Source organism: Pelophylax lessonae (genome assembly GCF_965119305.1).
Source record: "Pelophylax lessonae genome assembly, chromosome: 3".
Lineage (NCBI taxonomy): Eukaryota > Metazoa > Chordata > Amphibia > Anura > Ranidae > Pelophylax > Pelophylax lessonae.
In genome coordinates, this window is record NC_138770.1 from 3,413,104 (window position 1) to 3,427,900 (window position 14,797).

The 14,797-nt window shown below is 45.3% G+C and overlaps 5 protein-coding genes across 5 annotated transcripts in view; 2 read left to right on the plus strand and 3 right to left on the minus strand.

Moving 5' to 3' along the window:
• Positions 1–14,797, plus strand: part of LOC309549117 (uncharacterized protein) — a 4,285,597-nt gene that overhangs the window by 2,814,420 nt on the left and 1,456,380 nt on the right.
• The window catches only part of LOC309549120 (uncharacterized protein), a gene marked incomplete at its 3' end in the record, with an annotated part of 1,495,124 nt that overhangs the window by 159,661 nt on the left and 1,320,666 nt on the right, over positions 1–14,797 (minus strand). The window lies entirely within an intron of this gene.
• LOC309548692 (uncharacterized protein) overlaps positions 1–14,797 on the plus strand; it is a gene marked incomplete at its 5' end in the record, with an annotated part of 106,730 nt that overhangs the window by 29,399 nt on the left and 62,534 nt on the right. The window lies entirely within an intron of this gene.
• LOC309549125 (gastrula zinc finger protein XlCGF66.1-like) overlaps positions 1–14,797 on the minus strand; it is a 136,039-nt gene that overhangs the window by 6,090 nt on the left and 115,152 nt on the right. The gene's annotated exons all lie outside the window — the stretch shown is intronic.
• Positions 4,966–7,328, minus strand: LOC309548693 (tigger transposable element-derived protein 1-like; the record flags this gene model as incomplete). Its single annotated transcript, XM_082248653.1, has 2 exons — positions 7,230–7,328; positions 4,966–7,118 (listed from the first exon to the last, which is right to left on the minus strand). Exon 2 carries the CDS (start codon positions 7,084–7,086, stop codon positions 4,966–4,968), a length of 2,121 nt encoding a protein of 706 aa, XP_082104779.1. The 5' UTR covers positions 7,087–7,118; positions 7,230–7,328.

Consider the following 14,797-nt stretch of genomic DNA (forward strand, 5'->3'; position numbering starts at 1 on the left):
AGGACTTCTCCCAAGCCACTCCTATCCTATGGAACTCCCTATCTCCTTCTCTGTTTGCCTTTTGATGATCCCTGAAATCTCATCTCTTTAAAGAAGCCTATTGTGCCCCCACCTAACAACTGTACTTTTATTTTCTCCATCAGCCCATCCCCCACAGTTATTACCTTTTTGTATTACTCGACCCTTCCTCCTAGATTGTAAGCTCTAAAGAGCAGGACCTTCTGATTCCTCCTGTATTAAATTGTATTGTAATTGTACTGTCTGCTTTTATGTTGTAAAGCGTTGCACAAATTGTTGGCGCTATATAAATCCTGTATAATGATAAATGTATTCCCATGCAGGTAGTTGTTCTTGAATGTACAGCAATGCCTCTATTACCCCCTCACATCCACATCCTATTACTGTGTGACCAATACCATCCAAATAATTCTTACTTTTATTTCCCAAAGTTATCCGTCTACAAGGAGACCTGTATAGATCAAATGATGGCACCAATGAGGATGGAGGAGGACCGGAGTCACATGACTGAGAAGATACTAAACCTCACCCTGGAGATCATCTACCTGCTGACCGGAGAGGTGAGGAGGATTCTGGGAGGTCACATGACATCACTCTTATCTCTATTCATAAAACACAGACCTGACCAGAGAGGTGAGGAGGATTCTGGGAGGTCACATGACATCACTCTTATCTCTATTAATAAAACACAGACCTGACCGGAGAGGTGAGGAGGATTCTGGGAGGTCATATGACATCACTCTTATCTCTATTCATAAAACACAGACCTGACCGAAGAGGTGAGGAGGATTCTGGGAGGTCACATGACATCACTCTTATCTCTATTCATAAAACACAGACCTGACCAGAGAGGTGAGGAGGATTCTGGGAGGTCACATGACATCACTCTTATCTCTATTCATAAAACACAGACCTGACCGGAGAGGTGAGGAGGATTCTGGGAGGTCACATGACATCACTCTTATCTCTATAAATAAAACACAGACCTGACCGGAGAGGTGAGGAGGATTCTGGGACTCTAACATGATATTCCTATTGCTTCCTCAATACAGAGATTTCCTCCTCTGAAGTCAGGTGATCATATGACCATCACAGTACCTCCATGTGACTCCCTAAATCCTGAGAGACGCAACATGCAGAAGATTCTAGAAGTCACCAAGAAGATGATGGAGCTGCTGACAGGAGAGGTGAGCGGTGCTGGGAATTCTTTTTTGTAATTTTATTTTTATTGAATTTCCCAAAAATAAAGAGGAAAATAGTCAATGGTTTGAATTACGCAAAAAACACAAACAGCATGAAGAGGGTATATAGATATTACAGCATTGTGACGGGAGTTACTTTGGGCGGGGGGCTTGGGGAACCCAGATTACTTACAGAGGATGGGAAACTCCTTGCCCAGTTCCCCCGGCCCCTCCTATGTGTATGTCACCCTGTGTCTATTAGGGGCACAGGGTGATGGAGAAACCCAGTTGGGTTTGCACTAACCAGACTCACAGTACAACCACACTGGACTCAGCATTTCCTGTTACCCCGGTTATCCTTGGTTCTATATGTGTGGTTTGTGTTGAAAGAATGAAGGGGGCTTTATGAACAATATCCCTCAAGAAAATATTATGATACATCGGTTTGCCATTTTCAGGCTGCTTGTAGGAGTTTATCTAATAGACCATTGCTAGATAGTTTGAGGTGGGGTGGGGTTTGTTGTTGTTAAGTGCCTGTATCCCATCGTTCTGTTGTTTCTGTCTGCCTTGGGATCAACCTATTATGGGATACATATGTGTATGTGGATTAGCTACTAAAGGGGAGGGGGGATTGTCCTAGAGTGTATATCTCTTTGTGCCTGTGTTTGAATAAACAGTCTTATGCTTCTTACCACCCTACACTGATGTCTTGACAAATGAATGGGTGGGCTAAGGGATCTTGGGTTGTGCTGGTACCAGGCAAGGGAAGCTTATATGGCAGACATATTTTTCTTGAGTACGGGGTCCGTCACAAGCATGAAGAGTGTATATAGGTATTACGCCATGAAGAGGGTATATAGATATTATAGCATGATATATCATGACTTGATAAAGTGCATGGGTGCGAAACTTGTCATTACGGCAACTGTCCAAGCTTACGTTCCATGCTGGGACCCCGAGGCTTCCTCTGGTTCTTCCTGCTCCCGCACACTGGCCGACCGTGATGTCACCCGAGCCCGTTGCTGCGCTCCGTCTGGTTCCCTAAGTGGCAGTATCGTATTTCCAAGGGCTTTTGGATTGGCGCCCCTCTATCAGCCCTCACCGCAGTGCTGGATGACCCTTCCATTAATACCCAGGGACCTTTTGCAGTGGTATTGTTGGCTTTTTCATTAACTTGACTGTTCTTATCCACCACATTGTGGGTAATAAACTGTTGTGAGACTTTTACCCTTAATAGACCTGGCTGTTGTTTTCACAGTCCTGCAGATAATTCTCCTTCTAGTGACCACTGGGGGCACCTAGCGTGGTCTTTTGTTTTGTGTATGCCTGTATCTTGCACTATACAAAGTGTATTTGACAGCTGCATAGGTTTTCCTGGTCTTCCCATGAATCCATCTATGATCTGTTCCCTCAGCGCTCGGTATACATGTTTGTTTAAAATGAAGCAACTGAAATCTATTGGCTTCGGCCCAGGGCAGGATCCTTCCATAGGACAGGGAGTCTGGGATTGAAGGATTATATAAAAGGTAAGCAGGAGAGAACATGGTGAAGAAAGAAAATACCGTGTGCAACATTATTTCCATATGGACAACATAAATAGCATAGGGGAGGAGGATTGTTTCAGTGGAGAGGACATGGTGGAGTCAGCTGACCATAATAAAGAGCATGGGTGAGTGGGGTAGATAAGCCCAAATTATATTTCAGACCAGCAACTGGGTGGGGGATGGACAGACCAGGACATGAAAGTCTGGAGGTGGGAGGTATAATAATAATTTAACCACTTCCCACCAGAAGGCCATCATATGACGTCCTGGACTTGAAGTGGTGATATCTGGATGATGGGTGCAGCTACAGGCATCATCCAGATATCTTTCTTTTCAGCCAGCAATCCCCTATCTTGTAAAAGCACTAGCTGGTCATGAGCCCCTTGATTTACAGGCTGCGGGAGGGGATGTCCTCCCCCCCCCCCCCCCTGCTGCCCTCCAGTGCCATAGAGCTGACCATAGAATGGATGGTCCCCGGCCATCTCTATGCTCCTGGGAGGCTGAAAGCAACATTATGACATCACTTCTGGTGCTGTCAGATGTAAACACTGCCAGTTTTTCATCCTGGAAAGCAGAGATAAATGTTTTTTTTTTAATCTCATGCTTTCCCGGGTAGAGGAGATATCTGGGGTCTACGTGACCCCAGATTTCTCCATAAAAAGGACCTGTCACGCCTTATTCCTATTACAAGGGATTTCTTGTAATAGGAATAAAAGTGATCAAAAAAATAGAGTTGGTGTACGAATAAAATATTTAAAAAAAATTTATAAATAATAATAATAAAAAAGTTTTTAAGGCACCCCTGTCCCCTCGTGCTTGCACGCAAAAGCAAACGCATACGTAGGCTGCGCCCGCATATACAGTGCCTTGCGAAAGTATTCGGCCCCCTTGAACTTTGCGACCTTTTGCCACATTTCAGGCTTCAAACGTAAAGATATAAAACTGTAATTTTTTTGTGAAGAATCAACAACAAGTGGGACACAATCATGAAGTGGAACGAAATTTATTGGATATTTCAAACTTTTTTAAAAAATAAAAAACTGAAAAATTGGGCATGCAAAATAATTCAGCCCCCTTAAGTTAATACTTTGTAGCGCCACCTTTTGCTGCGATTACAGCTGTAAGTCGCTTGGGGTATGTCTCTATCAGTTTTGCACATCCAGAGACTGAAATTTTTGCCCATTCCTCCTTGCAAAACAGCTCGAGCTCAGTGAGGTTGGATTGTTCGTGAACAGCAGTTTTCAGTTCTTTTCACAGATTCTCGATTGGATTCAGGTCTGAACTATGACTTGGCCATTCTAACACCTGGATATGTTTATTTGTGAACCATTCCATTGTAGATTTTGCTTTATGTTTTGGATCATTGTCTTGTTGGAAGACAAATCTCCGTCCCAGTCTCAGGTCTTTTGCAGACTCCCATCAGGTTTTCTTCCAGAATGGTCCTGTATTTGGCTCCATCCATCTTCCCATCAATTTTAACCATCTTCCCTGTCCCTGCTGAAGAAAAGCAGTCCCAAACCATGATGCTGCCACCACCATGTTTGACAGTGGGGATGGTGTGTTCAGGGTGATGAGCTGTGTTGCTTTTACGCCAAACATAACGTTTTGCATTGTTGCCAAAAAGTTTGATTTTGGTTTCATCTGACCAGAGCACCTTCTTCCACATGTTTGGTGTCTCCCAGGTGGCTTGTGGCAAACTTTAAACGACACTTTTTATGGATATCTTTAAGAAATGGCTTTCTTCTTGCCACTCTTCCATAAAGGCCAGATTTGTGCAGTATACGACTGATTGTTGTCCTATGGACAGAGTCTCCCACCTCAGCTGTAGATCTCTGCAGTTCATCCAGAGTGATCATGGGCCTCTTGGCTTCATCTCTGATCAGTCTTCTCCTTGTATGAGCTGAAAGTTTAGAGGGACGGCCAGGTCTTCCTAGATTTGCAGTGGTCTGATACTCCTTCCATTTCAATACAGGCATACCCCACTTTTAAGTACGCAATGGGACCGGAGCATGTATGTAAAACGAAAATGTACTTAAAGTGAAGCAATACCTTTTTTTCACTTCTCAATGCATGTACTACATTCCAATAGTCATTTAGAGGCATAACTGATATAAATAATGCATTGATAACTAAAATAAACATAATACAGTACAGTATTAAAAAAAAATTGTAAGCTTACCCCATCTTGATTGTTGTCGCAAGGCCAGAGAAGCTGAGAGAGTTTAATGTAGTAGGAATGATGAAGGCATACAGGTATCTTCTGTTTCACAAGCCAAGTCTTCAAAGGCGAGACGCTTTCTTGCTGGTGAATTGGGTCTACAAGTAGAAGTAGCAATCAGAGTAGGAGCAGCTGGAAATGGACTGGAAGGCATACAGGTATCTTCTGTTTCACAAGTCAAGTCTTCAAAGGCGAGACGCTTTCTTGCTGGAGAATTGGGTGTACTACAAATAGCAATCAGTGTAGGAGCAGGACTTGATGATGATGTCGGAGCTGAAAATGGACTGGCAGGCATACAAGAATTTTCTGTTTCACAAGTCAAGTCTTCAAAGGCGAGATACTGTCTTGCTGGCAAAGTGGGTGTATTACAAAGATCAATCAGAGTAGAAGCAGGGCTTGATGGGGATGTCAGAGGTGAAAATGGACTGTCCGTTGATGATGATCTAGGATCAAAATGACTGTCAGTCAATGTGGATGATGTGCGTGCTGATGGACTTTTAGGAAAGTAACTGTCTATGGAGGTTTGAAGTGTTGCTCTCTTCTTTTCCCTGTAGATTTCTTTGTAGCAGGCATAAGCCCCTGAAATGTTAGCATTGACTTTGGAACTTCTTTCAAAATCCCTATCATGCTTTTCAAAAAGAGCCATGGCGCTATCAAGATGACGAAAAGCTTCAAAGAGAATTTTTGTAGTTAAGCCTTCAGGCTGTTCAATGATCTCAACCTCATCCTGCACATCTTCTTCTCTCTCCTCTTCAAGTTCTAGAAGATCTTCATTGCTGAGGGGCTCAGTGTGGGATGCAAGCAGTTCAGCAACATCTTCTGGCTCCACTTCCAGCTCTAACTGCCTTGCCATCTCTACAATATTTTCAGTAACATTAGCTACATGTTCTTCAAAGCCTTCAGAATCATCAACTAACTGTGGGCATAATTTTTTCCAGGCCCTTTTCATTGTGGTTTCCTTTATGTCATTCCAAGCATCTCTTACAGTTTTAATGCAATCCAAGATGTTAAAACTTTTCCAGAATTTGGATAGAACTTCTTTACCATCACCTTCTTCTTTGTCTATTGCTGCAACACACTTGCTGAATGTTCTTTTCAAGTAGTTCAACTTGAAGGCGGCTATGACACATTGATCCATTGGCTGTAGTAGTGAGGTGGTATTTGGTGGTAGGAATTGCACTCGAATGTTAGGGTTCAGCTCATCTAGCGTTCGAGGGTGTCCAGGGGCATTATCAACAAGCAGCAAAATGTGGAAAGGGACACCGTTGTCCTTGCAATAGGCTTTCACCTCTGGAACAAAGCAGGTGTCAAACCAATCTTCAAAAAGGGTTGCAGTTACCCATGCTTTTTTGTTAGCTCTCCAGTGCACTGGAAGTCTAGTTTTAACGTAGTTCTTCAAAGCTCTCGGATTTTCCCATCGGTAAATTAGCAAAGGCTTTAGCTTTAAGGTACCAGAAGCATTGCCACCTAACAGAAGGGTTATTCTATCTTTAGCTGGCTTGTAGCCTGGCATTGATTTTTCCTGTCTTGCGATGAAGGTTCTTGCAGGCATCTTCTTCCAAAATAGCCCAGTCTCATCCACATTAAAAATTTGATCCATGGAGTAGCCTCCGTCTTCAATAATTTTGGCCAATTCTGTTGGATAGCTTTCTGCAGCCTCAGTATCTGCAGCAGCTGCCTCTCCTTGTATTTTAATGTTATGTAGGTTAGACCTTTTCTTGAACCTATCAAACCATCCACGGCTTGCAAAAAATTCTGCATCCTTTGCTGCCTCACCTTTCTTAGCCTTCAAGTCATTGAATAGGCTTAAGGCTTTACTTTGTATAATTGCCTGGTTTACAGGAACATGACGTGTAGTCTGATTTTCTATCCAAAGTGTTAAGAGTCTCTCCATGTCTGCAACAATGCTATCTCTTTTTCGAATTGTTGTTGCGTTAACGGGTGTAGCACTCTTAATTTCTGCAAGAATTTTTTCTCTGTTTTTCATGATGGTGTTAACTGTAGTCCGAGTGAAGCCTAGCCTTCGGCCTATTTCAGCTTGAGGTACACCTTCATCATACAATTTAATAATTTTAGCCTTCATATCCAAGGTAATAGATTGACGTTTTTTTTTTGTATCTGTCATTATTGATGTACAGTGCTGTACACGAAAAGTACCTGTAACAATCAAAAGAACAGTGGATACAGGTGTTACCAAAAAAAAATACACAGTACAGGTAACGTACGAGTACAGTACATTTGCTCTAATGTTTACAGCAGTGCAATTACCTGTATGTTGGCAGGTTTTTGGGTGAACGGTGGGCAGTCGGCAACCGTGGGATGGCTGGCAGGCAACTCTGAGCTGGCTGTGGGCTGGCAACTATGGGCTGGTGGTAACTCTTGGCCTGGCTGGCGGTAACTCTTGGCCTGGCTGGCGGTAACTCTTGGCTTGGCTGGCGGTAACTCTTGGCTTGGCTGGCGGTAACTCTTGGCTTGGCTGGCGGTAACACTTGGCTTGGATGGCAGTAACTCTTGGCCTGGCTGGCGGTAACTGGGGCCTGGCTGGCGGTAACTCTTGGCCTGGCTGGCGGTAACTCTTGGCCTGGCTGGCGGTAACTCTTGGCTTGGCTGGCGGTAACTGGGGCCTGGCTGGCACCAACTGGGGCCTGGCTGGCGGTAACTGGGGCCTGGCTGGCGGTAACTGGGGCCTGGCTGGCGGTAACTGGGGCCTTGCTGGCACCAACTGGGGCCTGGCTGGCGGTAACTGGGGCCTGGCTGGCGGTAACTGGGGCCTTGCTGGCACCAACTGGGGCCTGGCTGGCGGTAACTGGGGCCTGGCTGGCAGTAACTGGGGCCTTGCTGGCACCAATTGGGGCCTGGCTGGCGGTAACTGGGGCCTGGCTGGCGGTAACTGGGGCCTGGCTGGCGGTAACTGGGGCCTGGCTGGCGGTAACTGTGGCCTGGCTGGCGGTAACTGTGGCCTGGCTGGCGGTAACTGTGGCCTGGCTGGCGGTAACTGGGCCCTGGCTGGCGGTAACTGGGGCCTGGCTGGCGGTAACTGGGGCCTGGCTGGCGGTAACTGGGGCCTTGCTGGCACCAACTGGGGCCTGGCTGGCGGTAACTGGGGCCTGGCTGGCGGTAACTGGGGCCTTGCTGGCACCAACTGGGGCCTGGCTGGCGGTAACTGGGGCCTGGCTGGCAGTAACTGGGGCCTTGCTGGCACCAATTGGGGCCTGGCTGGCGGTAACTGGGGCCTGGCTGGCGGTAACTGGGGCCTGGCTGGCGGTAACTGGGGCCTGGCTGGCGGTAACTGTGGCCTGGCTGGCGGTAACTGTGGCCTGGCTGGCGGTAACTGGGCCCTGGCTGGCGGTAACTGGGCCCTGGCTGGCGGTAACTGGGGCCTGGCTGGCGGTAACTGGGGCCTGGCTACTCCGGGCAGGAACTTGGCCTCTTCACTCGCAACTCCAGGCTGTGGGATGGCTGGCAGGCAACTCGCGGATGGCTGGGGGTCAACTCCAAGCTGTCTGTGGGCGTATCTCGCAACTCCAGGGTATACTGCGGCTGCGTGGCGAGCTGTCTGTGGGCGTATTCTGGGCAGGAACCTGGCCTCTCGCAACTCCAGGGTATACTGCGGCTGCGCGGCGCAGGAATGTCGGAACGTCCGTACTTGCGAGGCACTTTATGTACACTCTCGGGGCATGTCCGTACTCGCGAGTGTACGTAAAGTGAGTGTACGTAAAACGGGGTATGCCTGTATTATCGCTTGCACAGTGCTCCTTGGGATGTTTAAAGCTTGGGAAATCTTTTTGTATCCAAATCCGGCTTTAAACTTCTCCACAACAGTATCTCGGACCTGCCTGGTGTGTTCCTTGTTCTTCATGATGCTCTCTGTGCTTTAAACGGACCTCTGAGACTATCACAGTGCAGGTGCATTTATACGGAGACTTGATTACACACAGGTGGATTCTATTTATCATCATTAGTCATTTAGGTCAACATTGTATCATTCAGAGATCCTCACTGAACTTCTGGAGAGAGTTTGCTGCACTGAAAGTAAAGGGGCTGAATAATTTTGAACGCCCAATTTTTCAGTTTTTTATTTGTTAAAAAAGTTTGAAATATCCAATAAATTTCGCTCCACTTCATGATTGTGTCCCACTTGTTGTTGATTCTTCACAAAAAATGGCAGTTTTATATCTTTATGTTTGAAGCCTGAAATGTGGCAAAAGGTCGCAAAGTTCAAGGGGGCTGAATACTTTCGCAAGGCACTGTGTATGTGTATATATATATATATATATATATACACGATGTTCGGACCACACACGCGAGGCATCGCTGCTAACGTTCGAGGAAGAGCAATAATTCTAGCACTAGACCTTCTCTGTAACTCTAAACAGGTAACCTGTAAACATTTGGAAAATGTCGCCTATGGAGAATTTTAAGTACCGTAGTTTTGCGCCATTTCACAAATGGGTGCAATTGTAAAGCATGACACATGTGTTTGATATCTAATTACTCGGCGTAACATCATCTTATATATTTTACAAAAAATGGGTTGCAGTATCTATGGTGTTTTTTTTTTTGTTTGCTTTAAAATTTAATAAAGTGTATTTTTTCCAAAGACATTGGGCCGGATTTAAAGAAACTGCAGCTTCAAACCTCTATGACGTGTTTCAGTTTCGCCGCGTTCAAATCAATTAACTGGCGCTGCGGCGAATTGGCGAGTAAAACAGCAATAATGAATTCCGCCGTCAGCGGGATTCACTTACGATCGCGGCTTCGCCAATTCGCAAACTTATGTCTTCGTGCTTATAGCAGTTTCACATAGCGATGTGGGCTAGTGGATTAGTGCACACATCACATGTCTGTAATTCATCTCCCTCTGCTGTAGGTTCGAGGCTTACCATCTCCACCTACTTTTTTTATTTTCTTTTTTTGTTTATATTGCTAAAATGTAACGGATTACATCATATATATTGCTAAATAATGTTACACTCAGAAGCGCTTGCAAGCTTACACCATTTTAAGTGTTTTTTTGATCTTGTCTGTGTGTCGAATCGATCTTATGAAGGAAAGTACCAAAGGCAAGTGACCAAACCCCTACCCTACTTCAGGGCAAGATGAAACCTCACAATTTTACCATGGTCTTCTTCCCACATTCCATACAATGTTTAGTTCTTTAGCTATATGTGCTTTTTAGCCTTAACACACTCAATTTTTTCCACCATACAGCTTTATTCTGCACAATAGCTAAGTGCTTTGCAACTTCACTGCAGTTCACAACGTCATGGGTTCAAATCACATCACTACACTTGGGATCTCTTTTCACTCTCATTTTTTTAAACAGTTTTTTTAAACTATCTTGAATTTGGGGGGGGAGGGGGGTGTCCTACCCAAATTTCAAGCACATCAATGGAAACAACACAATTTTGATTTTATGAGTGTGGTCCTAGTTTTATCGAGATGCAATTCTTTACATATTTACCATGGTTCTTACAATTTCTTGACCAATAAACATAGGTGTCTGATATTGGACTCTCTCCATATTTCAACAACACAGGCCCTCATAGTCCAACACTACATTTGCCTCACACCTCAACACAACACTGTCACATCCCTACTCTACATTACAACCCCTCACATCACCAGTACAAGCAGCATGCAAAGTGCAAAACTCCGGCCTTGGCAGCTTAATGGGCCATACACTAACAATTTGTCTAGACTTTTTCCTGTAGACTTAACCAAACCATATAATAGAAGCTCAAACCTCAACACTTTCAATTTGGATGCAATCAGGCAGGCCCTTGCACTACATAGAAAATGTCAATCGGAAGGATAAAGTCTTCTCTAAATCTTACAGTGTGGATGGCCCTTTTGTCTGTAGGCACCCACACAAAACAAAAAAACACATGTTCAATTCTAATGTATTTATTTATTTGAGAATGACAGCAGAAGGAGGGATGCAGCAAAAGAATATTGTCACTCTCCAGTCCGTGTGCCTTTACAGCGCCAGACCACGATCTTTGCTCCATGGCTACGGGATTCTGATGTCTTCCACAACTTCCGGCAGAGTTCAGAATCCATTCTGCACCTCTACCAGCTCATAGGGGACAGGCATGGCAAGGTTGCTGGGCAGCTTCCAAGCCACTTTCGAAGTTCCAGGGTGTTCATGTTGGTCATTGGCCATGTGCCTTACCAAATATCCACTGACCACAAAAGAAAATGAGTGGAGTCCATCAAGGTGGGTTTCTACCACCTACACCCGCAAGCAGTACCACTCCTGGAAAAATAAAACAAAGGATAAGACATTTCATTATGAAAATCACATCTTAATGCCTGTTTGCTTCATTCTGAACTTCATTTAATTTTGACATCACGAGTGAAATAACACATTTTATGCCAACTTACACAAACCAGAAATCATTAATGTAAACATTTGAATACACACCTGTGACGCCAGACAGCCCATCACCACAGGCTTCCCATGGTACGTGCCATGATTCCAAGATGTTGATGTTCTGGAAAATTACAACACCATAAGATACCAAGCAGCCGTTCATGTTATCAATAACTACACAGGTGGCATAGACACAAATAAACACCTGCCAGCTCTTCTCAGCCCTTTACACTATTCACAATACCAACATGTTTATGGTTAGAGGTGCATGTTTTTGCTCAAGTAACACAATTTTACCAATGTTGACTACACTTTATCTACAATGGCAAGTGTCATTGGCAGATGATAATCACCCTCTGTCTCCCTGTGAGTGGCACCTCTGCTAACTAGCTAATTAATACACATGCCCTATCTTGACCGGTTACAGTACTTACATGTAAAGTGGCTAGCAACCAGGGTATTCCGGGTGGCCATACCGGCAACGGTGCTCCGCCGCCTGGGGGCCGCCGGCTGACGGACCTCTGGCTCCCTCTCCTCCGTCAGCTCCCAAGAATCATCCCGGGCAACGCACATGTTGTGCAACACGCAGCACGCCAGGATGATCTTGGAAGCCTTTGTAGGAGAGTACAGGAGTTCACCCCCAGGCCGGGCCAAGCAGAGAAACCGGGACTTGAGAAGACCTATGGTCAACTCAATGATACTCCGGCTTCTCCGCAAGGCCCTGTTGTAATTCCTCTCTGCTGGGCCCTGGGGGTACCTGATTGGAGCCATCAGCCACGTCAGCTGCGGGTAACCAGCATCCCCTGAAAAATAAGAAAAATATACATTAGTTCTTCCTATCATGTGACTTTAGATGACTCCTCAAAATGGGAGACAATTAGGCATTTTACTAAACAACCTGCTCGTCTGTTTGCAAAAAATCATATGAAACATCTCAACTCTGTCTAACTGCCTAAATCACTAATACAAATGGGAAAAAGGACACACAAAGTGGTGGGTTTCTCTTGCAAGTTCCAACTTGGCCCCTATTTTGTTCCTATTACATTAGCCTAGGTCTTACTTCTGGAATATATCTGCAACTAGAGTGAGGAAACCAATATTGACTCACTTATGCAAAGTACTTTGGGGATATGGCAATACCATTGGAATCATTTGTAGGTTTTCTTTGGGTGGCTAGAGGACACCATTTACACATTGGTTAACCACCTTCATTGGACTCAAAGACAACTTTGCAAATCTTTCTTTTGTGAGCTGCTAAGCTGCTGATCTGGTTGTGTGTGAACAGCCTGACAACTAATAACACATCCATTTTAGGTAGGCTTTGCTTAAATCAGGGTGTACACCGATGTAGCTTATTCCTATGTCTATGTAATCTTACAGTTTATGTTGTTAAGACAAAATACTTTACCAATAAGCCACCCTTCGGGCATTTGTCCACTTTCAAACACCTCGTACAGAGTACTTGTTCTTAACATACTGGAATCATGGCACGACCCTGGGTGACCAGTGTTGACACTCATGATGCGCTGTTTGGCGTCACACACTAATTGGACGTTCACAGAGTGGTACTGCTTGCGGTTCCGGTATTCACTTTCGTGGCTCCTTGGGGGCCTAATGGCTATGTGGGTGCCATCGATTGCCCCTAGGATTTGCGGCATGTGTGCCCGCCGGTAGAAACCCAACTTGACTTCATTCCACTCATTTTCATTCTGTGGCCAGTGGATAAAATTGGGCACTATATCCACTATGGCATTAATGACCAACATGAACACCCTTGAAACTGTGGGCTGGCTAATGCCCATGATACTTCCCGAAGTGGCTTGGAAGCTGCCACGCCCTAAAATATACAAAGTGGCCAGCAATCTGGCCATGCCGGGCACCGCATGGCCGCGCTGTGTGTCCGGGTCAATTTTCTCTGCTATGAGCTGGTAGAGGTGTAGAATAGTTCCTCGCTCGAGCCGGAACTTCCTCCTGACATCAGAATCCCGCAGCTTGTCCAAATAGATCCTTGGAGCAAAAATGCGTGGCTGGCGAGGTAAGGGCACACGGACTGGAGGTGCTGCTGCTGGAGGTGCTGCTGCTGCTGCTGCTGCAGCTTCCCCACCTTCTGCTGCCTCCTGTGCCAGGGCCTCCTCAAACAAGGCACCAATAAATGCCAGCATTGCACCATCTAATGCGTCTGGGATATCGTCCTCCATTTTGAACGCGCAAATTCGCGAATGCGCAGATATATATAGAAACGGCCGCTAATTATCACACCTGTGAGCCAGCTATAAAAGGAGCACATGGCCAATATGGCTGCTGGATGTTATAGATCGATGTTTCTTATGTGCTAGCAAGACCCTGTGACCCACAACCTACATTATCTGGAGGTAAGACAATTGTATCTCTCTCTCCCAAAAAAAAGGAAGGAGACAATTTGTACTTATCTTGGGTGTGCTTAAGTTGTCTATGGTGAATCCCCTCCAACCCACAATAGCTTGGGAACCCCTCAAGTGTCTTTTAATCATTGGCAGTTGGCCCCATGTGCATGTGGTTTGGACATGTGTTTTCTCATGTTTGTTAAAGGTGTGCAGTCTAGATTTGGCATCTAAACCTGCCCCCTTACCTTCCCAGCTTCCAAAGACACCATTTTTGCTTTCCTGATAACTGTAATTTATTATGTGCACGTATGTAGGTCATGCGATTTCTCATGTATGTTTAATGTTTGCAGCCTCCTTTTGCCTATAAAGGATTACACCACCACCACCACCACCACTGTGTTTGTGCCATTAGGTAAGTGTTTGGAGGGCCTCGTGTGATTTGTACCCCTATGCGTTTTCTTATGTGTTTTTTTTTTACATTTTTTGCAGCCTCTTCTGCTCTTTGCCACCACCACCACCACCACCACCACTGTGTTTGTGCCATTAGGTAAGTGTTTGGAGGGCCTCGTGTGATTTGTACCCCTATGAGTTTTCTTATGTGTTTTTTTTTTACATTTCTTTGCAGCCTCTTCTGCTCTTTGCCACCACCACCACCACCACCACCACCACCACCACCACTGTGTTTGTGCCATTAGGTAAGTGTTTGGAGGGCCTCGTGTGATTTGTACCCCTATGAGTTTTCTTATGTGTTTTTTTTTTTCCATTTCTTTGCAGCCTCTTCTGCTCTTTGCCACCACCACCACCACCACCACCACCACCACCACCACCACTGTGTTTGTGCCATTAGGTAAGTGTTTGGAGGGCCTCGTGTGATTTGTACCCCTATGCGTTTTCTTATGTGTTTTTTTTTTACATTTCTTTGCAGCCTCTTCTGCTCTTTGCCACCACCACCACCACCACCACCACCACCACCACCACCACTGTGTTTGTGCCATTAGGTAAGTGTTTGGAGGGCCTCGTGTGATTTGTACCCCTATGCGTTTTCTTATGTGTTTTTTTTTTACATTTCTTTGCAGCCTCTTCTGCTCTTTGCCACC